The 18,683-nt window shown below is 42.8% G+C and overlaps 1 protein-coding gene across 1 annotated transcript; it reads right to left on the bottom strand.

The window, feature by feature from the left end:
* Positions 1-10,096: 10,096 nt before the first annotated feature.
* On the bottom strand, positions 10,097-17,595 carry MUC21 (mucin 21, cell surface associated). Its single transcript, XM_064476625.1, is given in 3 exon segments — positions 10,097-10,249; positions 10,596-11,305; positions 17,493-17,595. Coding segments are annotated over 3 exon segments (966 nt in total).
* Between the last annotated feature and the right edge of the window lie 1,088 nt (positions 17,596-18,683).

Here is an 18,683-nt window from a genome sequence, read left to right as displayed (position 1 = left end):
CCAGGACGACTTCCCCAGGCCTCAGGTATCCTTTAGCGTATTCCTCTTTCCTTGGTGGGGCAGGACTTGTGCTGGTGTCATTGGAGGTTGTAGCTGTTGTGTTAGTTCCACGGGGTGGTGTGGTTGGTCCAGGGGAGGTGACTGTGGTGGTCCTGCTGGATGGTGTGGTTGATTCAAGAGAGACGGCTGTAGTGCTAGCATTAGAAGTGACAGCTTATTAAGAAAGGATGGCTGGTTAGTTCCATTAGAAATTGTGTTTGGTTCTGCAACTACCACTCCTGCTGTCAACAACAATAATAGCTATCACTTATTGAATGCTGATGATGTTCCAGGCGTTGTGCTAAGTGCCACAGAAGACTTAGTACTTCAAATACTCATAATACCTCCATGAGATAGGAACTGCTATTACCCCCATTTTACAGATAGGGAAATTGAGGTTTAGAGAAGTTAAACAACTTAGACAGCTAGCAGGACACAGAACAGGGATTTAAACCAAGGCAGCCGGACGCTAGAGGCAGCCCTTAACTCATATTCTGGTCTGTAGCCTAGGTCACAGAACCTGGGGAGTCACATGACCTGGGGTCACAGGTGTTATTCCTTCTCTATTTGTGATGCTTTCCAGATGAAGAATATAAAAGAGATGGTTACAGGGTCCATGTGTATATATTGAGCTCCTCTCCAAATGAACTGTACCCTTCTTCTAGGGGAGACATAATCAAGTGGAAGTGTGGGAAGGGGAATAATGCCATTTTTACTACTATCAGGTAATTATTATGCACACAAAAGTTTGGGACCCCACGCAGCCTTGGCCCCTGTCCTGGCAGAGAACTAGCCACATGAGCTGGAAGAGATGAGATCTCCCAGGGTTCCTGGAAGGGACCCAACCTCCTTGGTTAGTGAGTTAGAGTTAAGGTGAGGCCCGTGCTTTTCCCGTCTGCCTCATGCCTATTTTCTACCCTGTTCTGATTTTCCATCCCAGTAACAACCCAGCTCTTGGCCTCCCAGGTGCCTAAATACCCTCACGTCATCCATGGCCCTGTTCTTCTGCTGGGATATGGGTTTTCTTCCCCTTACTCTATGCATGTGTTCCTTTCTTAGTGTTGTCTGGACTGACATAAAGATTGCAAGTTTAGATTTAGGGGAAGAATCCAAATACTTCCAACGATTGCCTCTGATTAGGGTTAGGGTCAGGGTCAAGAGGGAAACTAAGTGAGATGAGAAACTGGCCTGTGGAGAGGGGATGGATTTGTTGTGTGTTGTTCAGGGGCATAAAACAAAGGAGTCAAAGCCATGTGGGGCAAATTCTGGAAAGAATTAAAGTTATTCAAGGATAGAACAGCACATCCCCTGACAATTTTAGTTAGAGGCTAGGTGACCGCCGTCAGAGATGCTGGAAATGGACCCCTGCCTACTGTGGGTGGTCAGACATTAACTTTAAGGTTCCTTTCAACTCGAATGCATCTCAATCGGGGACTGATTTATTACAAAGGAAATAGGCCAGACTTCCAGGTAGAAGAGTTGTTATTGGGACCAGAATGAAGAACAAATGCTAGGTTGGATTGAAGAGAGTAGAGCAAAATATTGGTCCTTGCTCTTTGATGAGAATGAGTGCTAACAGGACAGAGTGTGCAACCCAGGACTGTCAACATTTCTCCCACACTCTCCTCAAATTTCAAGACTATCCTCTTTGAAACAAAAACACTCACCATTTCCTAAAAGTAGTAGAAGGTGAAACCACAGCCAACAAGCAAGGAAAGATGTTTTTCTTTTCATCTTGAGATACTCTGCCTGCCAAGCCTGGAAGGGAGTCCCAGATGTGACTAAGGCCTAGAAAGGAAAGAAAAAAAAAAGGTCTTGAGAAAGAAGAGTCTCAAGGTGGAGATCTGAGGCCAGAGGGCTAGGAGTTTGGGTCTCCAAAGAATGGGTCTTTCACCTGAAGAACACCAGGAGAGGGTCCGGGTGCTGCAGACTGGGAAGGCTGGATGCCTGGTCCCTTGGGATCCCTGCACAGAATGACACCTTGTTCTTTCTCTTTCAAAGAAGGCCTTTATAGCGTCATCTGGGCTGGGCAGGGGCTGGACATGTGACCTGTCATTCTTCCAGCTGTGGGCAGGTAACAGAATACCTGAACTCAGAGAGGAGGGGTACAGAGGCCGGGAGGTACAGAAGAGTGCAGAATGACGTGGTCCCATTAGGCACGGCCTGGGGAGGAGCAGGAAGTAGGACAGGTCAAGGGGATCAAGTTGTCAAAGTGAAGGGGACTCACCCTCTGAGGCAGAGATGGGGCTAAAAACCTGTTCTAGCTCAAGACTTTGTTTCCTGGAAGGGAAATCCTGAGTAACCGGGATACTGGGCAGGTGCAGGGCGGGTGAGAAGGAAGCCCCAATACACAGAGCTTAGTGGGAAGGACACATAAAGTGAGACTCAGTATGAATGGGAACTGGGGGCCGGACCTCTGAGCGCTGGTGAGCATGCGTAGGTACACATCTTGAATGAGGGGGGAAGAGAGGCTCAGGGACAGACTCTGGGATCTCTGGGGCATAGGAGGTGGGGGTGGGGAGAGTGGGGCTTGGGCTGTTGAGATGAGACCAGTGGTGTACTGGTGTCAATGTGTGTCTATTTGCAAGGAGTCCAAGTTGTTCAATTTTCAGGATTTTTTGCAACACAGCCATCATTAAAAATTAAATTTAATTAAAATAAACAAGCTACAAGGATATATGGTACAACACAGGGAATATAGCCAATATTTTATAATAACTATAAATGGAGTATAATCTTTTAAAATTATAAATCACTATGTTGTACACCTGCAGCTTATATAATATTGTACATCAACTATACCACAATAAAAATTAAATTATATCATCTTACAGTGAACTAAATTATATTAAAAACAAAGGTAAAAATACTCAAAACTCATCACTTCCTGATAACTGTAATCTATGCTCATGAAGTTATGTGCATCTACTGTGTCTGTCCGGAGGAAATAGTAATATAATGGTGTGTAATATAATAGTGTGTTGCACATCTCTTTCCAACTTCGTGTTTAGTGAAGTCTACTTAATCTCCACTGGTATCTCATTGACTTGCTACAAGCTGGACCTGCTGAAATACCCTATACCTAGAATGGAACACACACCATTAAAAGAGGGGAGAAGGTGGGGGTCCTGGTCTGGGATATTCCACCTTCAATCCGTCTCCTCATGCCTGGCTGCCTCCCCCAGCCAACATGTGTGGTGTGCACACCAGGTCACATTCCTAAAGCCTCCAGCCTCCCTCTCCTAAAAGTCAGATAGGCGTGTTCTGTCTTCCACTGGGACAATAATTTGGCCACCATCTTTTTCTCTTCATTGGCCTGGAGGACATTATAGTGCACAGAGAAGCCTTTACTAAATTCACCCATCTAACCTTAAACGATAGCTAGCAAAGGCTGCCTTTGCTGAACTCTGAAGCGTCTCTAATGAGAAAAGCTGTTCTCCAAAATAGAACGGCCATTATTCAAACAGAATGTTAAGTGTTCATACCTGATAAGTCTGCTAACGTGTCATCTGTATTAAATTACATGAGAACACAAGTGAACGCCCTGAGTGATCCAACCCCCAGCCTAGGGAACTTCACAAATCAGTGGTTCAGATCATGGGTCTCTTGGTGGAAAAAGTTGTCCTCAATTTTGGGGATCATTATCTTAATCTATGTTTTCTCTTGCATATGCCTAGATTGTTCCTGTGACTTCTGCCTCCAATGCAGCCAGATACCTCCCAAACGAGCCACCTCCATGCTAGTGAAACCCCTTGCTGATCACTTAGGACACACTGCAGAAGCAAGGTGGTTGGTGCATAAGATTATAAGAGCTGGCCATGAGGTGGGGAGATGTCAGAGGAGGTCATCAAGGAGATGTGACCTGGGTTTGACTCACGAGCTGGCCCTGGGTAATTGGAGGCTCCTCCTGCCCTCCCCTGTCCTTGCGATGGTTGAGCGACTCCTACACATTGGACAACCAAGAAAGTACCCACCTAAAAACAGATAGGAAAGGCTGAGACAACACTCACTGTATAACCCCCCGTCCCAGCACAGTACCTTACAGTTGGGAGGGAACACCCAGCTCCCAGCTTCTCCTTGAGGAGTAAAGAGTTTAGCCCACACATCCAGTGCCCCAACTTTTAAGGCTGCCACCAGAAGGATGGGCCTCCAGATCGCTTAGCTCTGAAAGCCAATGGGGCTTCCATTCAAGAATCCCACAAGACTAGCAAACAAGGGAGCAGCTGTTAAATGGATGTGCAAGCACTTCCTACACCTGTTCTTCCAGGCTCAGGGCAGTGGGAGCAGGCGCAAATACCTATCTCCCGCTTACTGCCTGGAAGGAGTTTGTCTCCCAGCTTCTGCTTGAGGATACAGCTTCCTTATTTATTTATTTGGCAGAGGAGTTAATTAGGTTTACTTATTTATTTCTTGATTGGAGTTACCGAGGATTGAACCCAGGACGTTGGGCATGCTAAGCAGGCTCTCTACAACTGAGCTATACCGGCCCCCCCCCCCCCACTTGGGGATACAGCTTCTAATCAGCCTACATATGGGAACTGACTGGGATCCTCCAAGGAGCCTGCTCTCATCCCAGCTGGTCACTAGGAACCTATGTTGGCATCCAACAACCCCAAGACAAAGGCTACTACTGTCCCCATTTTATAAATGAGGAACCTGAGTCATGGAGAAGTCGGGTAACTTGGCCAAACTCACAAAGCTAGTAAGTGATAGAGTCAGGAATAAACAGGACAGCTTCAGAGCCTGTGCCCTTCGCTGTTAGAGTTGTTGTCATGCAAATAGGGCTTCAAGTCTGGCTGGCCCCCTTCCTAGCTTCTTCCAACCATATTGGCTCTGCCCAACCCATCTTATGTAGAAATTCCAGAGCCATCACTGCTGGAAAGTACCTAGAATATAAGATTGCAGAAGCTCAGCCACGTGGAGTTTAAAAAACAAATGAAATAGTCATCAGAAGGCACTGATTAGGGGAGTTTATGAATTAGGAGCAGGTTGCCTGAGTGAATTGATGGGTCAGAGGTCATTTTTTGAGTGCCTGTTTGGAGAGTCAGTTCTGGTGATTGAAGGAAAGAGCACATGAGGGGCTGAAGTCTTAGCGCTTTTGTTCGTTTTAGAGGGTAAGAAAGATTAGTTTATCACAGGGTAAAGAATTTCAGGAGCCAAGCACTCAGGGAAAGTAGACAATTTGTAAACATTCAGCATAGATTTGAAATTCATCCTGCTGAAAGTTTTATTTGGGCAGTGCCTGAGTTCCAGCTTCTCACTGCCGTGTCCTGACTCAGATCTTTAACCTGCCTGGACAGGAGATCTGCTTTCTCTTTCTGCTTTTAGTTTATTCTCAATTCAAGTGGACTTCTCGTCATTACAAGGAACCTCAAAACTACCTCCCTATAAGGCATATGGTTTATCAGAAAATAAATAAGACTAAAAGAAACAATATTTTCTGTGAAATACAGACCTATATGGTCTATGCTTATGACCCATCTTCCTATAAGCTGCTCACACCGCCCCTCCCAGTAGTCATCCTTGGATGTGGGGCTAGAGCTCTCTCATGAAATTGCTTAGACGTCATCAAATATCTTTTTTTTAAATTGTTTTTATTGGAGTATAGTTGGTTTATAGTTGTGTTAATTTCTGGTGTTCAGCATAGTGACTCAGTTATACATATGTATACATTCCTTTTCATATTCTTTTTCATTATAGGCTATTACAAGTTATTGAATATAGTTCCCTGTGCTATACAATAGGACTTTGCTATTTATCTATTATATATAACAGTCAGTATCTGCAAATCCCAAACTCCCATTTATCCCTCCAACACCCCTCCTTCCTCCTGGTAACTACAAGTTTTTGTGTGTGTGTGTGTGTCTGTGAGTTTGTTTCTGTTTGTAAATAAGTTCATTTGTGTCATTTTTCAAGATTCCACATGTAAGTGATATCATATGGTATTTTTCTTTCCCATTCTGGCTTATTTCACTTAGTATGACAATCTCCAGTTCCATCCATGTTGCTGCAAATGGCATTATTTTATTCTTTTTATGGCTGAGTAGTATTCCACTGTATATACGCACCACAAGTTCTTTACCCAATCATCTGTTGATGGACATTTAAGTTGCTTCCATGTCTTGGCTATTGTAAATAGTGCAGCTATGAGTGTTGGGTGCATGTATCTTTTCGAATGAGAGTTTCATCTGGATATAACCCAGGAGTGGGATTGCTGAATCATATGGTAAGTCTATTTTTAGTTTTTTGAGGAATCTCCATACTGTTCTCCATAGTGGCTGCATCATCAAATATCTTGAACCACCATTTGTGTAGAAATGTCTTTATGTGCTTGAGCAATGGTCTTCAATTTTTCCTCTCATATCCTCTGAAAAAGAATTTTGAAAAACCATATTCCCTCATCTGCTTATGTTTAATCTAATGTTTAAACCAAAAAGTTGATAATTGCAAAGAATGCACTATCTACTGTCTTGAATATATAAACATTGAAATAAAATAGTTTTACTACTCTTTAAAATGTTTTAACTAGACTCTAAGCACTGCAGCACCTAAATATTCACCATTATCCTTTTAAATAACACAATAAGCAAGTTCTTCTTCAACAATCCAGGGTTTTTCATAGTTCCTTCAGCTCTGTGAACATTTTCCTTCCCCCACATTATTCTACTGTAATATTTTTTGCTTGCATGATTCTTGCTGATCACCCTACTATGCCTTCCTGTACCAAAAGATATGTTTACAAACTTAAACTTTTTCCTGTGTCTTGTCAGACTCTAAGTGTTAAGTTTCTCAGTCCTCAATAACCTTTTGGTGAAAAGTAAATGAAAATTTTTTCCTATGCAATGTTTTTCTCCATCCCCTGCAACTCTGCAATGTTTTCCTCTGTTTTCAAGAAAATATGAAACATCAACCTACCCAATATAAAAAATAAAAACAAAATTTATAGCATGCTACCAAATGCAGGACTATTCTAAGGGCTTCCCAGCAACCTCGTGAAGTGGGTACTGTTATTGCCTTCATTTTTACAGATGAACACACTGAGACCCAGGAGAGTTAAGGAATTTGTGCAAGGTCACACTGAGCTTAGATTTGAAACCAGAAATTCTGATTCTTCAATCTGTGCTCTTAGCTGACATGTTGTATAGTTTCTCTATCTTCCTTTCACCTTAAGAGGTAGCATTAATCAGCTGGAAGTAAACATGGAACGCATAGCATCTTTCTCCTTGAAATCATGCAAACTATCCAACTGTACTCTAGACAAAGAAACTCTTGAATGGAACACTCTTTCTTCTTATGGAGAATGGTATACAAGCCAGGGAAGTGGGCTTCAGAGTAAGTTGCTGTTTCCCAGCAAATCTTTACAAATCCTGAATATCCTGGAACAGGCAGACAGATGAGGTGGGTTGCCCTGCTGTAGGGTTTCACCATGGTTAAATAAAGCACTGCCACCCTTATTACTTCTCACTGATGCTGTGTTTGCTCTCCTTTCATGAAATGCTACCTCAGGAGGGATGCATTCTTTGACAGGGGATGGAAGAGAAGAAATTGTCAAACAGAAATCTGTATTACTCCTGCTACTTCACTCTATGATATAGCTGAACAAATAACATCTTAACATGTACCAAAATTCCCAGTTTGTTACACTTCATTTAGCCCCTAACAGGATTTATGTGAGGCAAAGGAAAACATGAAGCCCTACTCTGGTATACGATGCCTAAATTAGAAGAGATTTTGAGTTATTTCTTTACTTGCACCCTGGAATTTTCTGCACCCTGGGGAAGTGCACCATAATAATATAGGAGCTAGAAAGTAAAAGGTGGGTGGCTATAGAAGGAAACCTAAAAAATTACAACTAGCTGATGCTCTGCAGGAAAAGAAATATACATGGAAGTTGAAGACCTGGAAAATGATACCTGTAAGGCATCCCATACCTGCATAATACTCTTTAAAATGTCTTCCTGTACCTCCAAGAGTTAGGGCAGATTCCATTTAAAGGTTTAGACCAATAGTGCAAAGGCACTTAACTCTGTCCAATTCCTAGACTTCTGCTTGGGTCAAATATGCTTGGTGGGCTGGGGCTTTGCTGGGTTAAAACATGCTTTGTCCAAGTAAGCGGATCTCATGACGAAAGTTGAGTAATGATGCTTCCTAACTCTGCATACACGCTCTAGTTGCTGGGAGCAGCGAGATGTTTACAGCGTAACCATGTGAATTAACCATAAGCTGAATTGCTCACCATGGTTTCCTCCCTTTTCATCTCCCTCTATCTCAAAGTGCCATTGCTTTGAGTCATTTGCTGTTTACCTTTGGAAATCAAACTTTTTATTTACACAATATACCTAGTAATAATATTTTTACAACTTACTGAGATATTTATATACCATATAGTTCACCTGTTTAAAATAGATAAGTTAACAGGTTTTAGTATATTTACAGAGCTCTCATTAGTGAGTGCTTGCAATTTGCAGACAAAATCTTTCTTCTCTTCTGTCCTTTTACTTTCTCTGGCCCATCTCTTCCTTGTTTCTGCTTTGAACCTTACTACTTGCATGTTCGTCCTCCTGAATCTATCCTTCAAGTGTCTTCTATTGTCTGGGCGATTTTCATCTCTGATTTGTTGTATCTAATTGAGCAACTTTCCCCACTTGCTCTTCCAGATTACTAATTTTATTTTCAACCAGCCTCTTTGAATTTGTCTATTACAGTTTTAACCTTGAAAAAATGCATGTTTTACAATTTTTAATTATCTAAATGGATTCCCTTGCCTGATGTCATTCATTTTCACCTTTTTCACATTATGCTTTCCACAGTTCACACCAGTGGGAGGCAACATTCTAGGGGGTTCAACTCAACTTATTCTGGTTGCTGGACCCTTTAGGTAAGCTGATGGTGGTGGTGATGGTGGGCCTGCATATGGCTCAGCCTGGCCTCACTGATTGGGATCAATCGTCTGGTTTGCTGACATTTGAGAAGCTCAATGAGTGGTAGAAGGCAGAGCAGTTTCCATTGCTGTGGGTTGGGATGAACACACCAACAAAGTGCTAATTCTCTCCTGAGGGCTCCATCCCAGGTGGGAGCCCTCTCTCTGCCTCTTGGATTCAGAGCAGCCCAGCCTTTCAAAGCAGCTCCCCTCTGTCCTCCAAGACCTGTAGGATCAGGGAGGCTTCTAGCCTAGACCATGAAAGGAGTATGTGCAGCCCTTCCAGGAGAGAAATTCATGAGCAGTTCAGGCTTTACCCCAGGTGTCTCTGCCATGAGCCTCTGGAAAATTAGATCTTAGCAAGCCAGGAAGTCTTTCCCTTGATAAAAGAGGAAGTGCTTTCTCTCTGCTTCCGAGAGAAAACTATCAACTAGCACCTTTATTCTGACAAGTAGCCCAGGTCTGGAGCTTTTGTAGATGCCCTGGAAGCTGTGACTGTGAGTGACCATGCCCCGCCCCACAGCACACCTCCACCTGTCATGCTCTGGGTTCTCTGTGTGCTACCACGTGATCTCTTTGTTCCATAGGCCTATTCCATGAGCCCCGTTGGGATCCTGGCACCTGCCCTCCCTTCTCATCTCTCCCAATTCAATTCTCTTGTCTGTCTGGGTGAGTCTTGGGGACACCAGGTTCCTGCTTGGGACAAGAAGGATTAGAAAAAGGGGACAGATATAAATGACATCTCTCGGGTTTACTGTGGAGATTCTGAATGACAGGTGGACTCCAGCATGAGGTTCTCTTATACCACTGGGAAATTCAGCTCGGCGCTGCAGACACCCACTCGTGTGCACACACAGGTGTTCTCTGGGATATAATTTGTATGTGTTTATTTCTTAATTGTTGTTAAATGACCAACAGAGTCTCCTCTTTCCAGTGTCTGGTAAAAGCAAGAGAGAGGGAGGAAGTGTCTTCCCCAAGGCTGGAAGAGACCCAAACAAAGCTGCAAAGGGGACTCCTGGGGACAAATGAAAGGACACTCAGATCTCTGGTTCCCCAGGTCAACTTTCTCTGTAAAGAATGTGGCCCTCTGGCTCCTGCAGCCACTCAGAACCCATTGTAGCTCTCTCATCTCAAAGACTACTGAGGAACTGGTCTTCTTCAGTACCAGTTAGGGGTCCGCCTAGGGCTATGGTGGACTCTGTGATTCCCTCCAGGGCCCGGGCCAAGGTTGGGACCATGGGGGCGGTAGACAGCTGTATCAAAGACATTTCTCAGGGACAAGGAGTTTCTCTAGAAAAAGAAGAGAGAATCATTTCAGAATTGTATCCCCTCCTCCAAGCCTTCACCATGGACTCCTTCAGGAATCTTCTTCCCCTTTAAACCATCTCCCTCAGTCACTGGTCATTCTTCCAGCCTTTATTCCTTCTTTTGTCCCCCGTTCCCACAAGTCAATAGTTACCTCTGCACATTGATTGGCTCCTCTGGTTCTAACTTGCTATTTCTCTTTAGTAACTTTCTCTTGATCTTTCTTTCCTCCCTATCTACCCCTAACTTGGTGGCCCTACTTTCATACCCCATTTCCTTATGTTCCTGCTGCTCCTTCCCCCAGGAACTTTCCTATATATTAGGCACTCACCACACAGAAGAAGAGCCCAACAAAGAATCCCACGACCACTACAACTGAGACCAGAGTGATGAGGAAGATTTCCCATGGCTTCAGGGACCCACTGGGCTTCACGTCATTCACTGGAGTACTAGCACTTGTGCTAATTCTATTGGAAGTTGTGGGTGTTCCATTTGGAGAAGGTGTACCAGAGCCTCCTATGGTTGCACTGGATCCAGTGTTGAAGGCTGTGCTGGTCCCACTGGAGGTTATGCTGGTCTCACTGGAGGTCATACTGGAACCAGTATTGGCAGGTGTGCTGATCTCACCAGAAGTTGTGCCGGACCCAGTGCTGGAGACGTTATTGGCCCCACCAGAGGTTGTGCTAGATGCAGTGTTGACAGATGTGCCAGTCCCTCCAGGGGTCACACTGGATCCAATGTTGGAGGTTGTAGTGGAATTTCTGGGGGTCATGCTGGATCCGGAATTAGAGGTTATGCTGTAACTACTAGGGGTCATGCTGGATCCAGTGTTGACAGGTGTGCTGGACCCTCCAGAGGTCACGCTGGATCCAGTGTTGGCAGGTGTGCTGGTCTCTCCAGAGGTTGTGCTGGATTTAGTATTGGAGGTTGTGCTGGTCCCATCAGAAGTTGCAGTGAATCCAGTGTTGGCTATGGTGTGCTCACTGGAAGTTGTGTTGGATCCAGGGTTGGCAGGTGTGCCAGCATCAGTGGAGGTTACGCCTGATGATAATCATAAATGATAACAAGTATAGTTTCTGCTCAATGCTTGGTTAAATTCATTATGTGGATAATTCTATTTAATGCTTACTACAGCCCTATGAAATACATACCATCAACAGCTAAGATGAAAAAGCTGAGGCTTAGAAATGTTGACATTTGCCCAAGTTTATACAGCTAATGAGTAGTGGAACAGGAATTTGAACCCAGGCCATTGAATCTGCGCTTTTAGCGACCATGCTAATTCATCCTCCCCACCCATCCCCAATGCCAGGGTCACAGGGCCTGATTTCACTGGTAGTAGGCTTATTCCATCTTCTGCTGTACGATAGCCAATACAGAGGGAAAATATTATAAAGGATTATAAAACCCAGGTGAAGCTCGTATATATTGATTAATTCATTATTAAAGTAGGGTTGCTTTTTTCTTGGAAAATATTGCTGAGTGTTATTCAGAAAACACCTATATCAGAATTATCTGAGGAGCCTGTTGAACATAAAGATTTCTAGGCAAAACACTCCAGACTAAATGAATCAGAGTTTGTGATGACCCTAGGTATCTGGGTGGTTATATATGCATTGAGGTTCCAGGGGCTCCTGATCACAAGGCAAAGGCTGAAGAAGAACAAGTTATAGGTAGCTTAAATGTATAAGATCTCCCAGGATTAAGGGCTACAAATTAAGAATCTACAGGTATAGAAAAGTATTTCCACCTTCTTGAAGGCTCAGCTGGAGTTACCTCACTACTTTGAAGGAAGAAGATGCTCAACCACCTCAGATAAACAAAATTTATCTCATTTGTGGCTCATTTTACTACTAACTGGGACATAAGTGCCTATCATCTCACCCCACACTTATTTGAACTCACATAGGAGTAGAGTTCAGCTCTTTGGGGAAGGTTCCCAAACTCAGCAATGGGGTACAAATTGGAATTAACGTCAGAATCATGAGTAAAACTAAGTAAGAAAGCGAGATGAACAACAGTGGGGTTGACATGTGAAAGAGGGAGTGGATTTGATCTGAGAAGTTTTGGAGGACAGAATAGATGAGTCAAAATCATATGAGGGCTAATTTTGATTCAAATGATAAATTCTCTAAGAGGTCTTGCTTTCTAGTTGCATGACAGGAGATGGCCCAAGGAGTGTTTGTTTAATTGAGGGTCAGAAGTGTGGAAACAGAGTGTGAGTTGGTTTTGACTCTTGAATCCTTTTCTCTTTGGTCTGAGGTTAACTTAGGCTAATTGTGAAATTGGAGTTAAGGACAGGAGAAAAATTAAGTTTGTAGAATATAGAAGAGTGATATTTTAAAACAGCATTCAACTCTTCTTGTTCTTAATATTTAAACCCCCAGCCAAGTTTGAGATATACAAATGTTAGCCACTATATATAAAAATAGATTTAAAAAAGAGTTTCTGTATAGCACAGGGAGCTAAGTTCAATATCTTGTAATAACCTTTAATGAAAAAAATATGAAACCGAATATATGTATGTACATGACTGGGACATTGTGTGCTGTACACCAGAAATTGACTGTACTTCAACTAAAAATAAATAAAATAAAATAACCCCCCAGCCATATCTCGCCGGTTATTACCATTTTATAGATGCAGAAACTGAGGCACAGAGAAGTTACTCACCCAAAGTGCACAGATAACAGATGGAGCCATGATTCAAACGTAGGCAGTTGGAGACCAGAGTCCACAGTTTGAACCACTGTGCTCTGACTGCCTCCCAGGAGGTACTTTATTAAATTGAAGTGACTGGAGTGAAATGATGACCCTCACTCTATGGAGGAGAACCAGTGCTATTCCTAGTAGTGGTCATCATCTCCCAGAATCCCTCAAAAGTTCTCAGATCACCAACGTTTAAAGAAAAGCACTCACCATATTCTAAAAGTAGGAGATGTAATAGTAACCAATACATAAGGGCAATGTTTCTTTTCTGCATCCTGAACTGCGTCTCTGTGGCTGGAAAACAAGATGCCTGGATCCCAGATGTGGCCGAGACCTAGAAGGCAAAGAATAGTATTCTTGAGAAAGGAGAGTTCAAGGTGAAAAGATAAAGGCTGGAGCTTCCAGGAACGTGGGTCTCATAAGTATGTGTTCTTGAAAAGAATCTTGAGCTTGGAGGGTGGGAAACTGGATGCCGGGCTCTTTAAGCTTCCTCCATGCGATGTTGTTGCCTCTTTCTTTGTCATGAAAGAGCTACAGGAGCCTTTATAGCTTCATCTGGGTCAGGGAGGGGTTGGAAATTTGACTTGTTTTTCTGCCAACTGTGAGCAGGTAACAAAACAAAACTGAGTCTGGGAAGGAATAGACTGGGGGTCAAGAGGAAGGTGAGAAAGGAGAATGACATGATCACACTAGGCAGGGCACTGGGCTGGGTTTGAGGAGGAAGTAGAACTGAATAAGGAGATCAAGGTTGTCAGAGTGGAAGGGACCCACCCCTGAGGCAGGGATGGGACCAGAAACCTGTTATAGTTCAAAACTTTTTTTCCTGGGCAGGAAGTCCTGTGTGCCTGCTTTAGCATGGAAGAAGCCCTAACAGACCTAACTGAGGGGGCAGGACCCCACATTTCTGAGTCAAAGAAAAATACAAGATGTCAAAGAGAGCAATAACTAGGGAGCTGGGGTCCTGGGATCCGGGCAGAAGAAGACAGACAGTGCATTGCTGAGCATGTAGTAGGCACTCAACAATGCACGTTGACTAAACAGGGAAAGAGATCCATGGGTAATGTGCCATCTTTGGGGTCTTTGGGGCATAGAGCTGAGGGTGGGGGAGAGTGTTGAATATGTGGGAACAAGCCACCTGCTACACTCACAGCAGCTAAAGGGGTGGTATAGGGACCTCTTCTGATTCTCAACCATAGGGGTTCCCCTCTTGTTTCTTTTCAGAGGAATGCATGGGAGCTTTTCCTCCCTGGGATCCTTCAGATGTTCCTTCTCATCAGCCTTAATGCAGCATCTCTCTGTAGGCTATCCCATGGGCACCACATTAGGAGATTTCAAGTCTGTTGGGAGAGGGAGATACATAGTCCAGGTCCTCTGGGAACTTGGGTCTGGACACAGATATAGCAGCAGAAAGGACACACAGTCAGCTAAATGAGCGTGACTGAACAGACCCAAATGAGTGGAGAGTTTGGGGAGTTAACAGAAAAGCCTTCTTGGAACCAGGGTGAGGGGCGTAGGATTGATGGGAGTTCCAGTGACAGTCTGTATGACCAAAGGCAGCTGTCTCCATTCCCTGTCAACAAAGAGAAACTTCGTGGAAGAGGCAACATCTCAGGTAATTTATTTATAGGTGAACGGGCATCCCCATTATGTAAGACCTGCTAGAAAGAAACTGGCAAGCAGAAGGTGGCTAGAGACATGAAGGAGCTTGGAATAAGTGAATCTGAGAATCAGGAGGGATGGGGTGTGCTGGGAAAGGCTACATGCTGATGTGCCTAGCGTCTGTGATCGGCAGCTCCTGAGGCTGAGATGTGAGGGGGCAGTGACAGGTGGCAGCCTGGACTCCCAGCAACCCTATTCTGTGGCTGTAAAGCCAACAGCACTCTAAGAAAGAAAACTTTTCTTCCCTCTAAAATTATTTGGAGGCAGAGGTCCTGAATTCAAATCAAGATTTTACCTTTTAGAGTTATCCTAAAAATTTTTACGTGTATACTTATCAGTCTGAATGTAATTAATATCTTTACCCTCCTTCAAAACAATACAAGGACTTTGGAACACTTTTCATTCTGATTATCTGTCTCCCAACTGATACCCTAACATTACTGAGTATATTAATTCTATCTTTTTTTTTAACTTCATGAGAGATCATTGCCGTCCGCTCACACACCGTTAAGAACATAGTCATACGGCTGCAAGAGAAATACAGTCCCTTGCTGGGCGGACGTGCTCAACTAAAACTTGGGAATTCCATTGTTAAAGATGGAGAAGAGATACTAGTAGACAATCACAAAGCTACGACAATACCTAGTATTTTTTTGTGGATCTGATCTTGCTGTCTGTTCTGTTTTGTTTTGTTTCTTACTAGCTTTCACTCATGGTGCCTCATTTGTGATTTGAGATTTATGACTATAAATTTATTTTTCTTGGATTATTATCTGTATAAGTCTTTTGAAACCTGAGATGAAGGTCTGATCTTCCACAGAGAATTTGTGTGTTTTTACTAAGCATATGGAGGCAATCCCATTTGAGGATTATTTTAAATTAAATTATAAGCTTGGAGTCTTTTGAATTACCTAGATTGCATGATTTGGGGCTGCAAACTCTGTACAGTACTGTGGTTACAAGTTATTTCTCAAGATGTACTTCCTCCTTTCTTCCTTCCCATGCACGGAGTTTAGAGACAGGCAGTTTGCTTGCATTTCCTTGGAGGGATAGGTTTGTTTTTAGTTTACACTCTCCCTGAACGTTTCAGATTTATGTGAAGGTCTGTTACAAGAGTCCTCACCTGGGCTGGTCCAACTGAGGCTGTGCTTCCTAAAACTTAAGTTCACTGGTTTGACAAAAGTTGGCTTGAGTACTACACTTACCTCCTTGGGTTCCTACCTTAACTTAGTCTTTCCTTTCAGCATTCCTTATTTTCTTGTCAAATCATTGACACATTTAAGAAGAATTGAGAAAAAAAAAAGCCTGGTTTTTCTCACTTCACCTTTAAAGGGTTTTAAATTGTTTCATATCTGGTCAAGTTGAGATTTTTAAGAACTTTATTTTTAATTTGTAATAAAAGTTTACAGCTTGTTTTTTCTTAAAGTCAGCAATCTGCAAGCACCTGTTAATAAAGGTCTTAAATAATGAAAAAGAAGAATTTTTAGTTTTTCAATATATTTTAAGTCAATACACCTAGAGCCAGAAATTTAAGTTCTCATTAGATTGCTTTGAGAAATAAATGATGGTGTATTTACAGGCACAGCACAGTGGCACATAAAAACATGCCATAATAAATGACAAAGCAAAAGCATAAATATACAGATGCCAAGTGTGTTTTGAGATTTTAACAGTAGCACATCCCAGTGGCTTTCTCCTTACTTGTCATATAGCATTTGGAAAAGACCAAGAAGTAGGGAGGAAGAATCTTCCCAAAGATGAAGGAGACCTGGAGGGCACTGAGTAAGTCAAAGATGGCTTTCTATCTACCTAGTTTGTATGATTTGAACCTACGGACCCAAATGAAGAATGTCATGCAAATTCTCAGGGAGGTTTTTTTTTTAACACCCCCCTCCATTCAGTGTCAAGTTTAGAGCCAGACATTTGTCTCAGTCACCAATGTGCATGGTGGGCAATACAATTTTATTCTAGTTTAACCATACACTGAAGCGTTAACCCTTTTAGATTTCAGCTTTCTTTAGAGTCTCCTGTTAGACTCCACCCCTTATGCAGATCCTGGAATTTGTCTCCTATACCCTAAGTGCTAAGAAGCTGTGAGAAGATAAGCTTAAATTCACCAGATTTGGCAAATACCCTCTTTATGAAGGTTGGATCAGATTTCTCCTTCAACCTCTCAGTCTCTGCCTTCTCTTGACTATTGATCTAAGTGTTACTTACTATCTACCCAGCTGACTGATACAGGTACAAAGATTTTTTTCAGTATTTTATCCAGCAATTTTTGTTCCTTTCAATAAGAGGGGTGGTTAGTGTATCCTTTCCACTATATTGCCAGAAAAGTGGAAGTTCTCAAAAGATTGTTTTGAAGTTACAAATTTCAGAATTGTTAAATGGTAGTGCATTTAAAGTTACCTAGTACAATGCTTAGCACCTAGTAAACACTCAGTACCAAAGAGAAAAAGGAGGGAAAAGAATGCCCAAACAGATAAACAAGGAAACAAGTCATCTTGCTACCACAAATAGTATGAGTTGTTTTGGGTTTTTTTGTGTTTGGGGGATTTTTTTGTTTGTTAAGCTCTAATAATATCATCTTTCCTCCTACTGGTCTTGGTGTGTCCTGAGGAAATAAAAAAGAATTCCCAAGTGAAAAGGGCACAGGTTATTATTACTTGCACATTAGGAGAGCAAAGAGGAATTGTTCTGGTCACTGTGACTTCCTAAGAGGTAAGCTCAGGGAGTATCTTTACTTGAGCTATCCCAACCTGATGAGGCTACAGGTCTCCTCCAGAAACACTCTTTGTTTTTCTGGCTGCCCTGTTAGTCAAACCCTCTGTGACCTCTGTTCTCTGGTTCTTTTCTTGACCTTGCTGATGATCATTTCTCATGGCCAATCCCTTGAGGAGCTCTTGGAAGCCCATCTTGACCCATTTTATGATCACTGCCTTCTCCTCCATGATCCCCTTCATCGTCAATGTTTTCGTTTTTATTTTTTATTTTTCCAGAGGACCCTTCATTATCCAGTCTGTGCCCACACTCTCCATTCTTCCTTGGTGGCCTCTGCTGTGATCTACTTCACAGCTCTTGTTTTGGCCTCCTCCACATCCATGACTCCTGCCATGATTCACGCCATAACTACCCCCTTGGCTGTGGCTTAATTCATGGTGCACTCCATGGCCTACTTGGAGTCCAAAACCTCTCCATATGCCTCTCCATGAACCAGTTCATTTAGGAACATGCCAGAGCCTAATCCTGAGTCCAGGTCCAGACCAATTCTGTGGTCATGGAGTTTATCAGTGCCTCTATTTATCAGGGAAAAAGAAAAGCCCTTCTAAAAGAGAGGGGAAAAAAACCATATTATTAGTGTTAAATCCTCTTCTTTTGGATCATTAAAACTTGGATTGTCAAAAATCACAAATTTTCACTTTTCATCCATTCTGTATGTGTGTGTGTGTGTGTTTGTGTGTGAGAGAGATATTGTTGGCTTTCTACTCTGTACTTTGGCAAATCTCTCTGAGAGTTGAATCTCCCAGAAACAGGGAGTCTTTCATTGTGTTAGTCAGCTGAGAAAGTTGTGTATCTATGATGACAGGTAAAAATAAATAAAAGTTCATAAAACGGAAGTCAGAATAATAGTTACCTTTGGTTGGGCTGGTACTGACAGGGAGGGGACACACAGGAAACTACTCAGGTGATAGAAATGTTCAATATTTTGAACTGGGTGTGGTTATTTGGGTGTGTACACATTTTTAACTTAATCAAGCTGTACACTTGAGATTTGTGTACTTCTTGTAAATTACACTTCAAAATGTTTTTAAAAGGTAAAGGAAGGCCCATAAAGAACTAAGGCTTGGAGAACCAGCTTTAAACACTGTGGCTAGGAGCACAGGCTCTCCTGTGAATCAGACTTGGATTAGAGTTCCAGCTCTGTCACCACTTTGCCCTGTGATCTTCAGCAAATTACTTCAGCCTCTGACTCCAGTGTCCTCACCTGTTAAATGGGATAGTAAGAGTACTGCCCCAGAGGTGGTTACACAGAGTTAAGGAAAGACAATGC

This window comes from Camelus dromedarius, chromosome 19, assembly GCF_036321535.1.
Source record: "Camelus dromedarius isolate mCamDro1 chromosome 19, mCamDro1.pat, whole genome shotgun sequence".
NCBI classification, from domain to species: Eukaryota; Metazoa; Chordata; class Mammalia; order Artiodactyla; family Camelidae; genus Camelus; species Camelus dromedarius.
This window is presented reverse-complemented; position numbering and strand designations above follow the sequence as displayed.